Here is a 16,816-nt window from a genome sequence, read left to right as displayed (position 1 = left end):
CATAAAAGAAGTCTATTGTTAACCAGGGGAGGCAGCAGTTTATACTCCCAGGCCCTGATGGTAAATCAGCACCAAGGGACTTATAGTTTCAGAGCCTAATGGAAACTTTCTGGGTTCTTAAACCTACTGCCCTGCTCTGTGGCTGACCTGTCCAAGGTCTTCATTTTTACGGGGAGGGTAGAACAAGGAGGACGGTATATAATTCTTGTAATTAGTATCTTACAGACTTCAGAGAGCAATGCATTATAGCCAGAGTGTGAAGGAAGAAGGGACCACAGAAAAAATCCTGCCCTGGGTTTATGTGTGCCACACCCTGCCCCACACAATTACCTTGGACGACACAGCAGCCCCTAACATAATCTAGTCCTACACCACATTCCTGAAATGTGAGAGAAAGAAGGAGCCTGTGCAACTTTAAATATGTAAATAAAAGATGTTAAAGTAAAGAAACAAAAGGAAGCTTTCACATGCTCATAAGTTGGTCAACTTTTGTTGGCTCTCTTTTAAAAATAGAAATAATTAAAATGGGTTTTTCCCAGGATTATTTCAATCTACTTACCCTCTGGGACAGCCTTTCCCAACAATGAGATCATTAATCCCCAGTCCCATAAGGCATCCCATGTATGAATAAATTAACTTATCTCCTATGCATATAGAATGACACTAGCTATATACTACCATCCTCACAAGGAGTAAGACAAGGAGTTACTCGCATCACTTTCTGTAATTCAAACTGAGAAAGGCTGCTGAAGTACCTACAGGACTCAGAGGAAATACACATTCTTTTCACTCGAATCCCAAACATCTGCCAGAGCTGTCTACCGCCTTCGCTAGTTTTTACCATCACAGACAGTCAGAGCCACTTCCACACAGATGCACAAGGAGAGAAGCAGATACCAGTCCCTGTGTTCATGCAGGCCCTCCAAACTCCAAGGGGCACAGACCAGTCCCACAGGAAAGCCTAAATTTCTCCCCTTCAACAAGTATTCTGTGTGTTTATGTACATGTGTGTATGTCTGTGTGTGTATGTGGGCACGTGCGTGTATATTGAGGTGTGTATGTATATCAATTGAAATGATTTCTGGAGCTTTGCAAGGATTAAATAAATGCCTGCTACTATCTAGACAAAAATATTTCATCTCCAAATTGAAATATACTTACTCACTTATAATCTGTGAATACTTCACTCTGTATTACCCAATAATCACTATGCATTTTCCAAGGCATTTTTCATGGTTACATTTAATTTCCGAATAAGATTTAATCTGATCCTGAGGTAAGTCAAGGAGCTTGATTGGAATGACCAGGAAATCAAGAAAGACTACAAACCTGGCTCTTTACTGGCACCGTGTCCACTTGAGAGCTGGCACCGTCTCGGACCACCAGCTGCCTCTCTGCATTCTCTGTAACAACTGGCTGCTCCTTGTGATCAGATGATATTCGATATCTAACAGCCACATCTCCGAAAGTCCCAACAAGCCGGGTGACGTTGATCTGGATGGACCTACTGAGGTCCTGCTCAATGAGCACTGACTGGCGGCCTGCGTACAGAGCGAACACTCCATGCGGCTCGTCATTTGCAGAAACAGAGAACTGCGTGACGCATTTTTCCGGGTCCAGTTCTGCTCCTCCCTCCACGGAAACGAGCTGCAGCACATAGGCTTCCTCTATCTCAGGTACGTCATCTGGTAGCAAATGAACGTCAAAGCTCACTTCACGCTCTCCATCAGCAATCGTGAAAAAGCCTTTTGTAGAAAGAAAGTCTCCAGTAATATCAAACTGGCTACTTATTTCCCAGTAAACCTAAGATAAATGAGGGGCGAAAAAAAATCCAACAGTGTTACATGATTCAGTAAACTGAATCAAAATCCTTTAAATCATGTTTTCCTTACTAATGTACAAAAGGGAAATAATAATTATGTATCATTATATTCAGTCTCCGAGCAGTTAGTTTAGAAAGTACAGAGGAGTAGAGAGGAGTGACATCTGTGTCATGAAAGTATCTTCACTTTTTCAGGCCGTCTTATGCAATCTGCAGGACAAGACTACGAGATCTCATTTTACCTACTCCTAAAAGAATAGGATGTTGAAGAGATACAGAAGAGCAAGTTAATTTTAAAATGGAGGTAACACAAGTTATTCCACAGTGCACCACACACAGTGGTTGAAAGCAAAAAGTGACTAGATAATAGAAGGCTTCACGTCAGAACTTGTTCTTGTCTGTTCTTTAACTACAAGGAAATATCTATTTGATTACTTAGAATTAAAAGTTATTTTCCAAAAATTTCACCCTCCAAACCAGTAAGCTTCAACTGAAGAAGTAGCAGTTACAGGAAAAGAGATAACTTCACAGAGAAATTTCACAAAATACATAAACTAGATCAGTTAGACAAGTACATTGATGATTTACAAAAGCATCTTCAAATGTTCTATATCAATAAACACTCAAATACAACCTCTTAAAAGTCAGTTGCTATATCGAAAATTTCTATTGAGAAACAGAGCACTAGAGAATACAGTAAGCAATTTACAAATATCAGAGATTTAAGTAGGAAAAGTAGCGAACCAGAAAATACAAAGCAGTTTAATCATACTCTTCATGACTGAGTGTGAGGAAGGTCTTTTTAACCTAATTGTGATGCGATGTGGAGAGATCGCTGAAGGCAGGGCCTGGCTGGAGAGCACGAGGTACTTCTCAGCTTCTGTGAAAACTTAGGTCACCTCAGTTTATGAAAACCTTTCTGTTTATGAAAACCTTTAACCAGAACAATGCAGTTCCTCTGTCCCTCTCAACCATGTTTGTTAAGCAAATTGTTACTCTGCTTAAAAATAAAATGAAAAATGATACCTTAATCTCTCCAAAAGTGCCCTTGACTCTTTTGACAAAGAAAGTGATGATCAGGGGCCCTTCCAGCGCTGATGGCTCTAAATAGGTCTTCATGGACAGAGATTCAGGAGTGAACTGAACCACTCCATTGGGATCTCCAAACTTCCGTATCTAAAAATAGAAACAGCAGAGTGACTACCATACATAACAACTATGGATGAGAATACAGTATCCGACTTATCAATCAATGCTGAAGAAATGGAAGAGACACAGAAATAATACTCAAATCTATCTCGCTTTCTGATTTTTAAACCTTCTTTATTACACTGATTGTTACTGAAAACAAGCAAGTTCTTACTCCCCGAGGATGATGGGAATAAGTGTTCAGAAAATTACAATTTGCAGAATCTCAAGAGAATAGTATTTTCATGCCTCAATGTAGGTTTATTTTGCCTTATGTTTGTTTTGCTTAACCAGTTAATTTTTACTAACTTCTTTCTACTGGTTTTAAGACAAGGTAAAAAAAAGGCAAAAGGTCCATGATACTTAGCTTTATGTGTCAATTTACAGATGATGGTGCCCAATTGTTTGGACAAACACATCTAAATGTTTCCATGAAGGTATTCTGTAGATGTGATCAATATTTACAATCCGTTTACTTTAATTAATGGAGACTGTTCTCGATAACGTGTGTGGGCCTCAACCAATCAGTTGAAGGCCTTGAGAGCAAACACTGAGATTTCAGGAGGAGACATCCTGCCTCAAGAAATCCTGTGTGAGTTTCCAGCCTGCTGATCTGCCCCTCAGAATTCAAACTCAAGACCACAACTTCAACTCGTGCCTGGGTTTTCTGCCTGCCAGACTGCCTGCTTGCCATTTCTTTTTCTGCCAAAGTAAACTTGGGAAAGATATGGCTTATTCTGCAATACTCTGTTTTAGAACCCTTTATGGTAGTGTGAAATAGTCCTCTGCCAAGACTGTCAAGCTCCTCATCCCCCCAAATTTCAATATAAGAACACCCAGAGCTTGGGGAGCTTGTTGGTTTCCTCAATCAATCTCTCCTCACTCTCCCTCTCCTCCTTTCTCATTTCCCCCCTCTCTCCCTATTTCTCTGGAGAAGTTTGACTGATACAGACCCCAGACGAGAGTATTTTACAAACTTAAAAGATATCATTTCTCTACATTGTTTTCAGTAGCCTTGGTCCAACCACTTTCTACCCTGATGGACTTTGTGGTTCATATCAAATACGCTGAATCTGACTCTAATCAGCACATCACTGTGCTAGTTTGAACAAGTACCATTTTACCTTCACACAGTCTGACTTATAACTAGTTAACAATGTTTATGTATTTTGATGGCAAAGATAGCCGATATTTAGGATGACATCACAAATACCTCCTCCCTAAAAGTGGCAAATATTCACCAAATTTTCTTAGAGAATATAAAATAAGTATGTTTCACTACATTAAACCCTTCTTAGAACTAATACCATTCATCAGGCTATGTAAGAAACTAACTTAACAACCGTAGGAATTATGGTTTTATAACTTTCAATTCATCATCAGCCTATGGAGTTTCACCAAATGTAAATGAATTTTCTGATATCTCCACGAAAAATTCTGTGGGAAAATAAAAAGTCAGACTTACTGTTAACATAACAGCATTAGCTCTGGAGTCTAACTTAGCTTGTCCCTTCACAAGTTTAAGTTTAATGACGAAAGTCTCTTCGACTTCAATTTCTTCGTGAGGATGAATGGTCAGAATGATGGTTCTCACGCCACCTTCTCCCTCTCCAAAATAGAAGGCGCCGCTCACTGGGTCTGCGATGTCTCTGTTCTGTGGTGGTAAGGTGTCCTGAGAATTGGGTCCCACTATCTCCCAGTTCACCTGCAGAGCATGTGTGTATGTGAGTTTTAAATAGAAATGGTCAGTTTTAAACCAAGAATTACTTTGCAGGATATGTAGTATTAGGAAAAAATACACACATGAATATCATTCTAAAATATCTCCAGCACATTCCTATTATCTCGCAGTTTTTTAAACAATGATATTTGCAAATGTAAACTGCATAATTATAGAATATCAGAAATATAGTTTTCATGAATAACAATGTCTAACAAGAAAAGAGAAATCTGAACACCTGGTCAATTTTCATCATCACAGAATAACAAAAATATAGAAGTACATATTTCTTAAATATATACTAGAGAAATATAAAAAAAAAACTAAATATATTAATACAGCATTATCTTGCTAAGTGCACAGGTTATGTCAATCAAAACCTATTTGAATAATGAAACCATGTGAAAAGTCTGCTGGGTGTGCAACCCCTTCTAAATCTACTTACACAAATTCCCAGTATAAAACGAACAGAAACTTTCATAACTTATTATAAAAAACAAAGAAAGTTTCTATATTATAATAAAGGCATTTTTTAAGTTTCTATAATTCAAAATTATATGCTTTTCAATATCCATGAAGAAAGAAAACTGGGCACTTCTGTTTGCTTCTTTTATCTTTCATCAGCATTGCACACAACTTCCTTCTTCTTAAAATATTGTGTCCTATCTCTCTTGACTTACATGATGCTCACACGTTACATGCTTTCCTAGTTTTCCTCTGCCTTTACCTCTCAATCATTGCTGGCTCTCCTTCCTCAGACCTCTAGGCTGGCAGCCTGGGGCTCAGGTCTGTTTCCTTCACATCTCTTTCTACACACCATAGGCCCCATAGTCTCAAATGTCTGCATTTGTGTCAACACCTTCCCTGTCTGCAGCCATAACCCCAACCCGAACTTGCTCATCCCCCTCCCTATTTGACCCCTCTATTGCCATGTCTCGTAGGTATCTCAAATGGACAGGCCAAAACAGAACTCTTGATTCTCCCCCAAGCATCTGTTTTCAGTTAGCAGCACTTTAATATAAATGATCGCTAAAACTAACATTCTAGCAGTGACCCTCAATGCTTTCTTTTCCTCAGCCTCCTCTAGCCCAATGAGCTGTTCTTCTAAAACATACTCAATGTCTACTTCACCTCTGCCCTTGTCTGAGCTGACAGCTCTGCCCTGGACAGTACAGGCTAATCGCCTCCTAACTGCCCATTCTGTTTCCAATCCAGCTTCTTGGCAGTCCATTTGCCTCACAACTGTCCTACCTGAGCTGATTAAAATGACAACCCAGGGACTCTGATATTAGTGCCTTGCTTAAAACTTTCGAATGGCAACCTATTTGCATTTGGCATAAAATCTTTAACCTGCTGTAGGAGGTTCCCTGTGATCAAACACCTACTGAGCCTGCTGAGCTATCCTGTGCTATGACCCAGCACCTCCAGGTCCCTAAACATGGGCCTCTTCAGATCTCATCATGCCAGCCTTGTAGATCTGCACTGGCTTTGCCTCTCCCCGAACACGCATCCCTCTAACAATGACATAACCACCCATTCCTCATCCTCCAGCCTTCGGTGTAAATACCACATCCACACCATCCCATCTAGAGCAGCTAGCAGGTCACGTGCAATTATGAATCTATTTCACATTGCTGCAAAGCACTTGGTGTCATCAGATCATCTTTCTTTTATTTATTTGCAAACTGTTCTAAAAGTTATATGAGAACAGATTTAAGGTCTGTCTCGTTCATCAGCATGTTCTCAGTGCTCACAACAGGGTCTGGTACACGAAAAGCTCTCAACAGATACTTGTTGAATGAATGCATTCTACCAGAACCCATCATTTAATTTCTTACTTGCTCTCAAAAATTCCCTGAGGTCAGCTGTCATACATTTTTATGTGCTTCATAGGACTTAGAAGCTGCTTTACACCTACTAGGTGATTAATAAATATTATTATTTGTGAATAAATAAATGGATATATTTGAGGAATAAGAAAATCCAACACCAAACTTAATTATCAAAAATTGTTTTTAAAACCATGAGAATTATAACTCTACCTGAATCTCTCCTGACAGTCCTCCAGTCCGCTCCAGCACCAAGGGTAAAGTCATTGTGGAATTGGGATTAGAAAGAGAAATTCTGCTCTGATTAAGAAATCTTACAACACCAAAGGGAGAGTCGCTCTTGGTGACTGTGATTCTGCTCACTAGGTGGCGACCAAGGACCGCTCCATCAGTAGCTCCAATGAGCAGAATTTCAATGGGCTCCGCAAAGTCACTGCAAAGAAAGAGCAAATCTGTGAATCTAAGTACGTGAAAATGCTTCTAAAATCCAAATAACTAGTCATTTTCTTAATTGGTCATTCAAGGCACAGTAGTCACACTCCAAGTATGAAAGGAGGGTGATCCACTAAAGGCATAACATGGGGTTGTTAATAGATTTTTGTTTTCTCTTTTTACTTGGTGAATGCATCCATATTCTGATTAGACTTTTCAAATCTAAATTAATAAAAATTATTATTCCTGTATTTGGCAAAAGTAACATACAATTAAAATGGTCTCCAAAATCTATCCCTGCCCCATTGCATCCCTCCCTCCTGCCCTGAATTTACCACGTGTTTTTCAATGGTCACATGTATAATCTGAAATTCTATTATCAGTGCAAATCATAGATAAGGAATAGAACACAATATTCATGTTTTATGTATGCTCATATTATAAGTAGTCCCCCATCATTTCTGGTTCTGCTTTTCCTGGTCTTAGTTACATCCAGTCAAGTGGGGTCCAATATTAAATGGAAAATTCCAGAACAAAACAATTCATAAGTTTTAAATTTCATGTCATTCTAAGTAGCGTGATGAAATCTCCCCCTGACCATCTCCATCCCAACTGGGACATGAATCATCCCTTTGTCCAGTGTATATATAAGTGACCCATCTTTAGCCAATTAGTAACCATCTCAGTTATCAGACTGACTGACTGGGTATCACAGTGTGTGGTACAAGTAAACATTATAGTAGCCTAACGCTATGTCACATGCCTATGTTCTTCACCTCCCTTCATCTCATCATCTCATCATGTAGGCAGGGTATCATCTCACATCATCACAAGAAGGGTAAGTAGAGTACAATTAAGGTATTTTATTACAATATCTTACATAATAAAAGCCTACCGTATTTTCCGGCGTATAAGACGACCCCCCTAATTTTACAGTTAAAACATAGGTTTAGGCCTATATTCACTGTATAAGACTAACCCCCACTTCCGAAGCAACACCAGTTCTTTTTTTAATAGACCGCCTCTCTGACTCTGGCCAATCTGAGCAGGCTTTTTTTCGTTTCAAAAGTCATCTTATACGCCGGAAAATACGGTAATATATTAAGTGTCCAGTTGTCTGGTCATCTGTTCAACCAATCAAAGCCTAATATGCTAATGATATGCTAAGGCTGCTCAACTGCTCGCTATGATGTGTACTGACCACCAGTGGGCAGACACTCTTACTGGTAGGTTAGTTTGCTGCTGAGGTCCAGTCAATTGGGACTGAGCAAGATGGGCCGGACACACCCTGGAGCACTCCTGTGGTCCCTCCCGGGTTGGCCAACCTCCTGCGTCTCTCCATGGCCTCGATCATGTACCAGTGGGGTCCCTCAGCATGGTCTGTGCCTTCTCACAATCCAGGACCCCTCAGGGGATGTTGGAGAGATGGTTTCAGCCCGATCCCGCAGGCCAGGCCAAGGGACAAATTCATGCACCAGGCCTCTAGTATTGTTATAATTATTCTATTTTATTATTGTTGTTATTAATCTCTTACTGTGCCTAATTTATAAATTAAACCTTATCCCAGGTGTATATATATATATATATATATATATATATATATATATATATATGGGAAAAACGTAGTCTATATAGAATTGCAAACTATCTTCAGTTTCAGGCATCCACCGGGAGTCTTGGAATCTATCCCCTGAGGATAAGGGGGAGTACCGTATTCTCGTATGACTAAATTGTTACCTTTCATGGTCATCAATGATGGAGACATTTATGAAACTTAAGCTCTGCCCATGCTGAAATGTGACTGAATCCCCATGCAGTAGATAATCGACACCAGGAACCGCAGAGGAGCTCTGAGAGGTGAAGTCAGCTGTCACGTGGCCGTGTGCTCCATGCAGCCTCAGCACTGGAATCATGATCATCCCGACATCTTCCTCCACTGAAATAGGCATTTGCAATTAACTACTCTGTCAGGCAAAGCAACTAATATTTATAAGATTCAGTCAAATTAAGCGTGGCCATTAACAGTACAAGTACTCAATGTGTCCACAACTCATTTATCACTTTAAAAAATGATTGGTGGAAATCTCATGACTTATTTCTTTTTGGAGAAATATAGTTTGTCTCAAGTTGAAAGTTCTAGTGAACAGTATAAGTTAGAAATTAAATGACCTATGTAATCATCAGTGTAGGCATTCCTCCTCTTTGTGCCACATGTTAATAAACGACAATTTATTAGAAAGTGGATATTCACTGATTTCTAATCACAAAGAAAGTTAAGCATTGCATAAGTTAAAATGTATTCATAAAAGTGTTTGAAGTATGAATATTTCAATATTTCTGAGGTAAAACACAACTTTTTTAAATTGCTTTGTTCCTAACCATTCAGCTTTGGCACACATAAGCGAGGTTCAAGATTGCCCAATGTGTAAATATATAAATCTATAAAGGCATATACAAATACATATAAGGGTATACATGTACATGTACGTACACACACACACACACACACACACACACATCTCAAACAGAAAATTTACATATGAGAATTCCAACTGATAACGTCGAGCTCAGGAAATCTATAATTCAGAGAGTGGTGGTAAATTTATAAATAAGGTTACTGAACCTACCTTCGAAGGCAGTATACCTTGGGTCAAATTCAATGACGCCCTCTGCATTGTCATTTGTCATTATTATGATTCTGACGATGGAGATGTTTCCTATCTCAGGAGGCTGATCTACTTGAAGTCCATTTTCTTGGATGGTAAAATCATACCCTCTTGCAAAGTCATAAAAAAAAATGAAATAAAATGAGTATATAATTTCTTACCATCAACTGAATGGTCCTCTTAGCTCCTATAACTTAGTCCTATTAAGCAATTTAATACTTTTAAAAATTCCCGGACACTAAAATGCTTCTTTTCTCCCCCGCCCCCGAAATGCTGTTTGAAACAGATTTCTGTGCTGCTCACGACTATCACTGCCTGCATGAAACCAGAACTAATATAAAGTTATTAAACTGAGGCGATGGGGAGATAACAGAACTACAAGGAAATTGGGAAGAAGTGGTGTCATAAAAGAAAGCTTGGGGGCTAGAAATGCACTGCTGAACACATCCTACAGCAATGGACCCAGAAGGGAATGGGCATTAAGCTGCAGTGCACCACAGACGGAAGCCAGTGGGGCTGGACATTCACAGAGGCAGGCTGAGAGCTACTGCAAACAAACAGTGAGTGTTGTGCCACTGAAGAAATCTCAAGCTAAACCTTCAAGATTCAAGAAAACATTTTAATATCTATGGAAAACAATTACAAATCAATGCCTCTGTTCTTTTATATATCGGTGGCAGTTTACTTGTCTAATGGCATGTATGCAAAGGAAGTTTCCCTTTTTAATATATTGATATTATTCCCCTTTAAGAAAATTTCTGACTTTATATCGTTTTAATCCCAGAAGCTAAAGAATGGCACTAAACCAGTGCAGTCCTTCCTTTCATTTCCAAATTCTATTTACCCAGTATTTTTACCCCACCTATCTCTCAAAGGGTTGACGCTGGTTAATAAAATTACATATAAGGCAAAATTAGAAAAAAAGGAATTAAAATATTAAGTGATCAGAGAATGAGATGGCCTCCATGTGGTTCATTCTTGATCTTCAATGGAAGCATGGTACACATTAATGACTGGCCCTCTTTGACTCAATGTTTTTACCCCCTTTAACACTGGTACCGGGAAAGCAAGCATCTACCCCATTCACCCATGGAGGAGATAGGACAGCTTTCATTGACTCCAAAAGAAAATCTCTCACTCCAGCCCATTCCCAGGTACAGAGACAGGAGGAAGCAAATTCTCCAAGGCCAATTGACCTTCGACCTAGAGAACAGCTACTCCATTTCCTCACCAAATTACTCCCTTCCATGACATGTTCAAGTCTATGGCTACCCAGAATGACTGCATGCAACAGAAATACATACTTTCAACTTTTTTTGTGTGTGTGTTTGGGGAGTAAGGGGTGCATGGGGAGGGAAGAGTTATATATTAGAACAATGCTTAATGAACAGGGTATTTCTATAATTTCCTACCACACACTGTCCTAATGTTTCATAAATCTATGAAAAAGAAGGGGAAGAACTATTTCACAGTTTTGTATTAACCCCTACACAACCTAGCACTAACTTTTTCCTTCTTCCTCCTTTTCTTACTTCCCTACTTTTCTTTTTTACTTTACCTTTCGAGGAGTTCCACTCTTGTAATTACTAGAGAAAATTCCTCAGGGCCTTCAGGAAGGCTATCATCAAGTATTTCAACCTGCACGCTTTTCGCCATCTCCCGAGCTTCAAAGAGGAGCTCCCCCGGTGCAGGGACGAAATCCACGCCTGCCTCCGCGGTCCCACTCACGGTCTCATACCAGAGCCGCACGGGGCGGAGGGACCCACCCGATCGGAGGACGGTGACGTTCACCTACAGCCAGAAGGAGTTCTCTTATGTGACTTGGATAATTAACTTACCAGACAATACTTTTTATGACCTCTAATTCAATTTACTAGGATTATGGGGAAATTATAAAGAGATAAATGAAAGTATGGAGATGAGATGTCAAAATAGCATCAGGAGGAAATGAATCAGTTGGTAAAAATGTCAGAAGAACAAGGAAACACGCTTTAAAGATCACTATCCTATAAAAATTAAAAGTGATATTCCCAATTTTCAGCATTTCAGACTCTACCCTTTGTGCCTCCTCTGACACTCGAAGCTGCTCCTGTGAAAAGGCGAATCTGCCGTAGGGGAAGTCACTGGCCACCACTGTGATATTGGCGGTGCTGCTGGCCGCACTCAGTATTCCCCCCTCACTGACACCAGTGAGCCGGAACTCATAGAAACGCTTTTCCTCAGGAATGTCATCATTCAAAGCCTACAGAAGGACAAAACGGGCCATTGGCAGCAAAAACTATATCATTTAAAGAAAAGTATCTATCACGTAAGTAACAACAACAAATCTGGGATATTAATCATGTCCCACCACCCCACCCACTAACCATACACACACACACACACACACACACACACACACACACACACACACAGCAAAAGGCACAACAGAAGCCAGTAACATTAATACCTGGATCACTATAATTGCTGCAGACTGTCCTTCTCTCATTGTCAGTTTTCCTGATGTTTCAGCAAATTCCCCCATGGATGCGGGAAAAATCCTCCAATACACTGTGACCTCCCCCCAGATCGATGGGCCACGAACCAGGCTACAACAATACACACATATATTCAATACTTTTTTTTTTATTGAAGAAACTTTCCCTGGATATTTGCTCTCTTTCAAAAATAAACAATTGTCATTTAATTCAGAAACATTTTGCATTTAAATAACCCTATCTATCTATTATATCCCACAAGTAGGTCTTATACTTTCAAGATAGTAAGAGTCAAAGTACTGAATGCATGTAAATCTACTTGACAAGAATACTAGCAAGAGCTGAACATTAGAAGTGGAAGATCTAAAAAGAAAAAAAAATTAAGTTATTTACAGATTTTTCACAAAATGTCAATAGCCTAAACAAAGCTCTCTAAAGAACAGAAACTCCACACATGCAGTGCTAATGGACAAACTTTAAAAAGGGTAGAGTTTTCATTCAAATTCAGCTACTTCACTGTTAGCCGCTGCCGCACTCCTCATGAAAAGATTTGTAATAAAGTCACCTATAAGCATCTCATCTATAAATATAAAAGGCAAAGTTACCCTCCAACCATTAGCTATGATGCACAATGACCACCAGGGAGCAGATGCCAACCAGTAGCTATGAGGCACACTAACCATAAGGGACAGATGCTCAACGCAGGAGCTGCCAAGTTGTGGTGACTTGGCAGCTGCAGTTCTCAGGTGACACACCTCGGAACCAGAGAGGAGGGAGCCTGATTCCAGGGTGCCTCACCCGAGAACCACCCACTTGCAATCTGGGACCCCTTGGGGGATGTCGGAGAGCCAGTTTCAGCCTGATCCCCGCAGGCCAGGCCAAGGAATCCCCCACCTACTGGAGGCACCCCACTCACTCCGCAGACAGCCTTTGAGTCCCAGTGCTGCCAGCTGGGGAGGGACCGCAGTAGGTTGGCTCCAGGACATGTCAGCCAGTCTCACCATGTCGCACCCCCCTGACCACCTTCTAATTAATTTACTTTTAATTTACACAAATCGTGCACTGGGGCACTAGTAGTTATATAACAGGCCGTAATTGTAGAACAATTAAAATGCTTGATTCAGATGATTTTCTAAGGAACAACTTTGCAGCTGAGACACACAAGCTTACAGACATGAAGTAATGCTCATTTTACATAGCTGGTGATGGGCGGGGCTAAAAGCATAGATCTAACGTCAATTCACTCCGCTTTCCTCAGAATGGGTTGTGCAAATCAGTCTGAGATCTCCTCAAGATCTAACTTCAACATAGATCAGAATATGTCTTCAATTTCCACTAAAAATGTATTCTATTCTCCACAGGATGTCGCCAACATACAAAATAACAATGCTTTAAGATTATTGAGAACAATGTATTTAAGGCATAAAATGCTAATGATTTACACCAAACTTCAAAGCCCCAACCCAGGCAAAGAAAGATTACAACCTCCTTACCTGATGATAGCAGTCCCATTATATTTTGCTGAGGGTTCCCCAATGAGGATGTGCCTGGAGGAGGCAGCGATCCCAACTTCTCCTGAAGCTCCCTTATCTCCCCGAATGATGATTGATGCGCTGCCTAAATTGAAGATGATATACAGGGTGTCCAAAAAAAAAAAAAAGTATACACACTTTGAATGATTATAAAGTCAGAGTTCAAAATTAAGTGAGTTATCAGCTGTTAAAGTGTGTATAGATTTTTGGGGGACACCCTATACATACAGCTTATGTAGCAAACACAAGTATTCAATTGGTATATGCCTGCAATGTTCTAAGTGCTTTCCATATACTAATCTTATGAGTTAATCCTCATGGTAATCATATAAGTTAGATGTTAATATTATCCTCATTTTACCAATGAGGCATTGAGGAGACTGAGCAATTAACTTGTCCAAGATCACATTTTAATGAAAGTGGACAATAATTCTATTATCACTCCCACAGGAAGCAAGCAGTCTTCTACCATTTGCATTAATTCACTCCTACAGTTATCATTTTGCAGCTCACTGCAATTGGCTACGTGGCCAAATGTTTATTATCTATATGACAAAAGGAGGAATTCTTAAAGTTACCTTTCATTTTTAATTTTCTGGCTATTATTTGCTTATAAGCATTTACAAAAAATGTGCCAAATAGTCCTACTAATCTATAATAATAAAATCCTAGGTAGCCCTCTCATCCTTGTACGATGCCCTCACATCATCACAAGATGGCCGCCCCCATATCATCACAAGATGGCTGTCACAAGATGACCAGAAGGAAAGGGCAGTTGGGGGCAATTGGGCCAGCAGGGGAGCAGTTAGGCATCAATCAGGTTGGCAGGGAGCGGTTAAGGGGTGATCAGGCTGATAGGCAGAACAGTTAGGAGCAATCAGGCAGGCAGGCAGGCAAGTGGCTAGGAGCTAGCAGTCCCAGATTGTGAGAGGGATGTCCCAGATTAGAGAGAGTGCAGGCTGAGCTGAGGAAGTGCCCTCCCTTAGTTCCAAATTTTGTGCACTGGGCCTCTGGTCTATAATAATCTATAATAATAAAAGCATAATAAGCAAATTAACCGAACAGCGGAATGACTATTTGGACAATCTTCCAGATAACCTTCCAGATGAAGCTGGGTCTGCGAGAGCCAAGCCTCTTGCACAAATTTCATGCACTGGGCCTCTAGTATAGAAATAACAATTATATTAAGTAATTTGATATTCATATTGTAATTGGCATTAAGTTGAAGAAAATGGTTTCTAGAAGTACCCGGGGTTTCATGAAACAAATGACTGGATTACTGTACTCTCACTTACTTTGGCAATGAATTAATGAAACCAAGAGTGGTTTGTTATGTACAAATATGTCACAGTAAGAAATATACTATGAATTTTTTATATTAATAAATTATTTACTCTGATCCATTCTAATACAGCTACCCTAGGCACATAGAGTGATGCTCTACAATTTTGAGAATTTCTTTGATCATGGAATTCTATTTTTTTTTTTTTGGCTACAGACCCTTATACAGGATGGAGTTTTTGATGGTAAAAAAAGGACATATAAGTAAGCTTTCATCTCAAAGTTGCTGCGCTGTTTCTCGTGGTTATTACTATTTGTACCACAATAAAACCATTTAGAACCATTAAGCCTTTCTCTCCATACCAAAGAAACAAACTTTAATATTGACCATAAGCAAGTAAGAAATATGATGCCTGTTTCTGAAATGTCAAAATATCTATGTAATTACTTCCTGATGAAATGTTTTATTATAAAAGTAATATGTGATCAGTGCAAAAATATATAGAAAATACAGGTAATCCAAAACCACTATTAAGATTTCAAGTAGTCCTAACTGGTTTGGCTCAGTGGAAAGAGCATCAGCATCAGCCTGCGGACTGGAAGGTCCCAGGTTCGATTCATGGGCATGTACGTTGGCTGTGGGTATATCCCTAGTAGGCGGTGTGCAAGAGGCAGCTGGTTGATGTTTTTAACTCTCCATCCCTCTCCCTTCCTCTCTGTAAAAAATCAATAAAAATATAGTTTAAAAATAAGATTTCAAGTAAATCATTACATATTTATAACATGCACATGAGAAAAATGGGATTATATTAAACATGTTACAAAGCATGCTTTATAAACATAACAATTATCCATCTAATTAAGTGTTCTTAATTTGTAATGTAATTAAGGCCTTTTATACCATACTAGAGGCCTGATGCACAAAATCCATGCAAGAATAGGCTTTCCTTCCGCCAGCTGCCAGTGCCGGCTTCCCTCTGGCACCCAGGGACCTGTGCTTCCCTCGCAGCCCCAGCTTCACCTGGAAGGAAGAACGTCCAGAAGAACGTCCAGTCTAATTAGCATATTATGCTTTTATTACTATAGATTGCTATAGACCAGAGGCCTGGTGCATGAAATTCGTGCACAGGGGAATAGGAGGGTCCCCTCAGCCCAACCTGCACCCTCTCTAATCTGGGACCCCTCTCACAATCCTGCACCACCAATCTGCCTGCTTGATCATCCCTAACTGCCCGCCCCACTTCCAGCCTGATCACCTCTAACTGCCTCTACCTACAGGCCTGATTGCCCCAACTGACCCCCTGCTGGCCTGGTTGCCCCCAATTGCCCCCCACCCCTGCCGGCTTGATCACCTATGCAGTCTGCTGTTCGGTCGTTTGGTCGCCCCTCACTGCCCCCCCTGCCAGCCAGATTGCTCCATGCAGCCTGCTGCTCAGTTGTTTGGTCACCCATCACTAATCCCCCTGCCAGCCTGATCACCGCACACAGCCTGTTCGGTCATCCGTTTGGTTGTGATGGTCACTTAGGATTTTATATAGATAAGATTCTTTTGAATAGTTACATAGTATTCTGTTATATTTAATCAGTCTCCTACCTGGTTAAATGGATCATTTAGGAAGCTACATATTTTATTCTATAAACATTGCTTAAATAAACACCTTCATTTTTTAAAATCACATATTTAAGCTGTATAAAATCTTTGACATATGACCTTACTAACACTGTGTATTATAACTTTAGTTTTAAAAATTTGTTAGCTGTAATACATGGTAGAAAAATGACATCTTTATGTTTTAACAAACATTTCAGGGATTACAAACCTAATGTAACCTATTTTAGTAATATTGACTATTTGGTTACATTTTTCTA

The 16,816-nt window shown here is 39.9% G+C and overlaps 1 protein-coding gene across 1 annotated transcript in view; it reads right to left on the bottom strand.

The window, feature by feature from the left end:
* ADGRV1 (adhesion G protein-coupled receptor V1) overlaps window positions 1–16,816 on the bottom strand; it is a gene marked incomplete at its 5' end in the record, with an annotated part of 423,052 nt that overhangs the window by 265,466 nt on the left and 140,770 nt on the right. Inside the window, 10 exons of the mRNA XM_084880847.1 lie at window positions 1,330–1,803; window positions 2,849–2,998; window positions 4,476–4,715; window positions 6,773–6,992; window positions 8,729–8,927; window positions 9,619–9,767; window positions 11,216–11,448; window positions 11,714–11,899; window positions 12,107–12,245; window positions 13,628–13,751. Of these exons, the coding sequence (XP_084736973.1) occupies window positions 1,330–1,803; window positions 2,849–2,998; window positions 4,476–4,715; window positions 6,773–6,992; window positions 8,729–8,927; window positions 9,619–9,767; window positions 11,216–11,448; window positions 11,714–11,899; window positions 12,107–12,245; window positions 13,628–13,751 (2,114 nt within the window). The remainder of the gene's footprint in view (window positions 1–1,329; window positions 1,804–2,848; window positions 2,999–4,475; window positions 4,716–6,772; window positions 6,993–8,728; window positions 8,928–9,618; window positions 9,768–11,215; window positions 11,449–11,713; window positions 11,900–12,106; window positions 12,246–13,627; window positions 13,752–16,816) is intronic.

This window comes from Pipistrellus hanaki, assembly GCF_964339955.1.
Source record: "Pipistrellus hanaki genome assembly, chromosome: 4".
NCBI classification, from domain to species: Eukaryota; Metazoa; Chordata; class Mammalia; order Chiroptera; family Vespertilionidae; genus Pipistrellus; species Pipistrellus hanaki.
The sequence above is the reverse complement of the archived record's forward strand: the minus strand, read 5'-3'. Positions and strand labels throughout refer to the sequence as shown.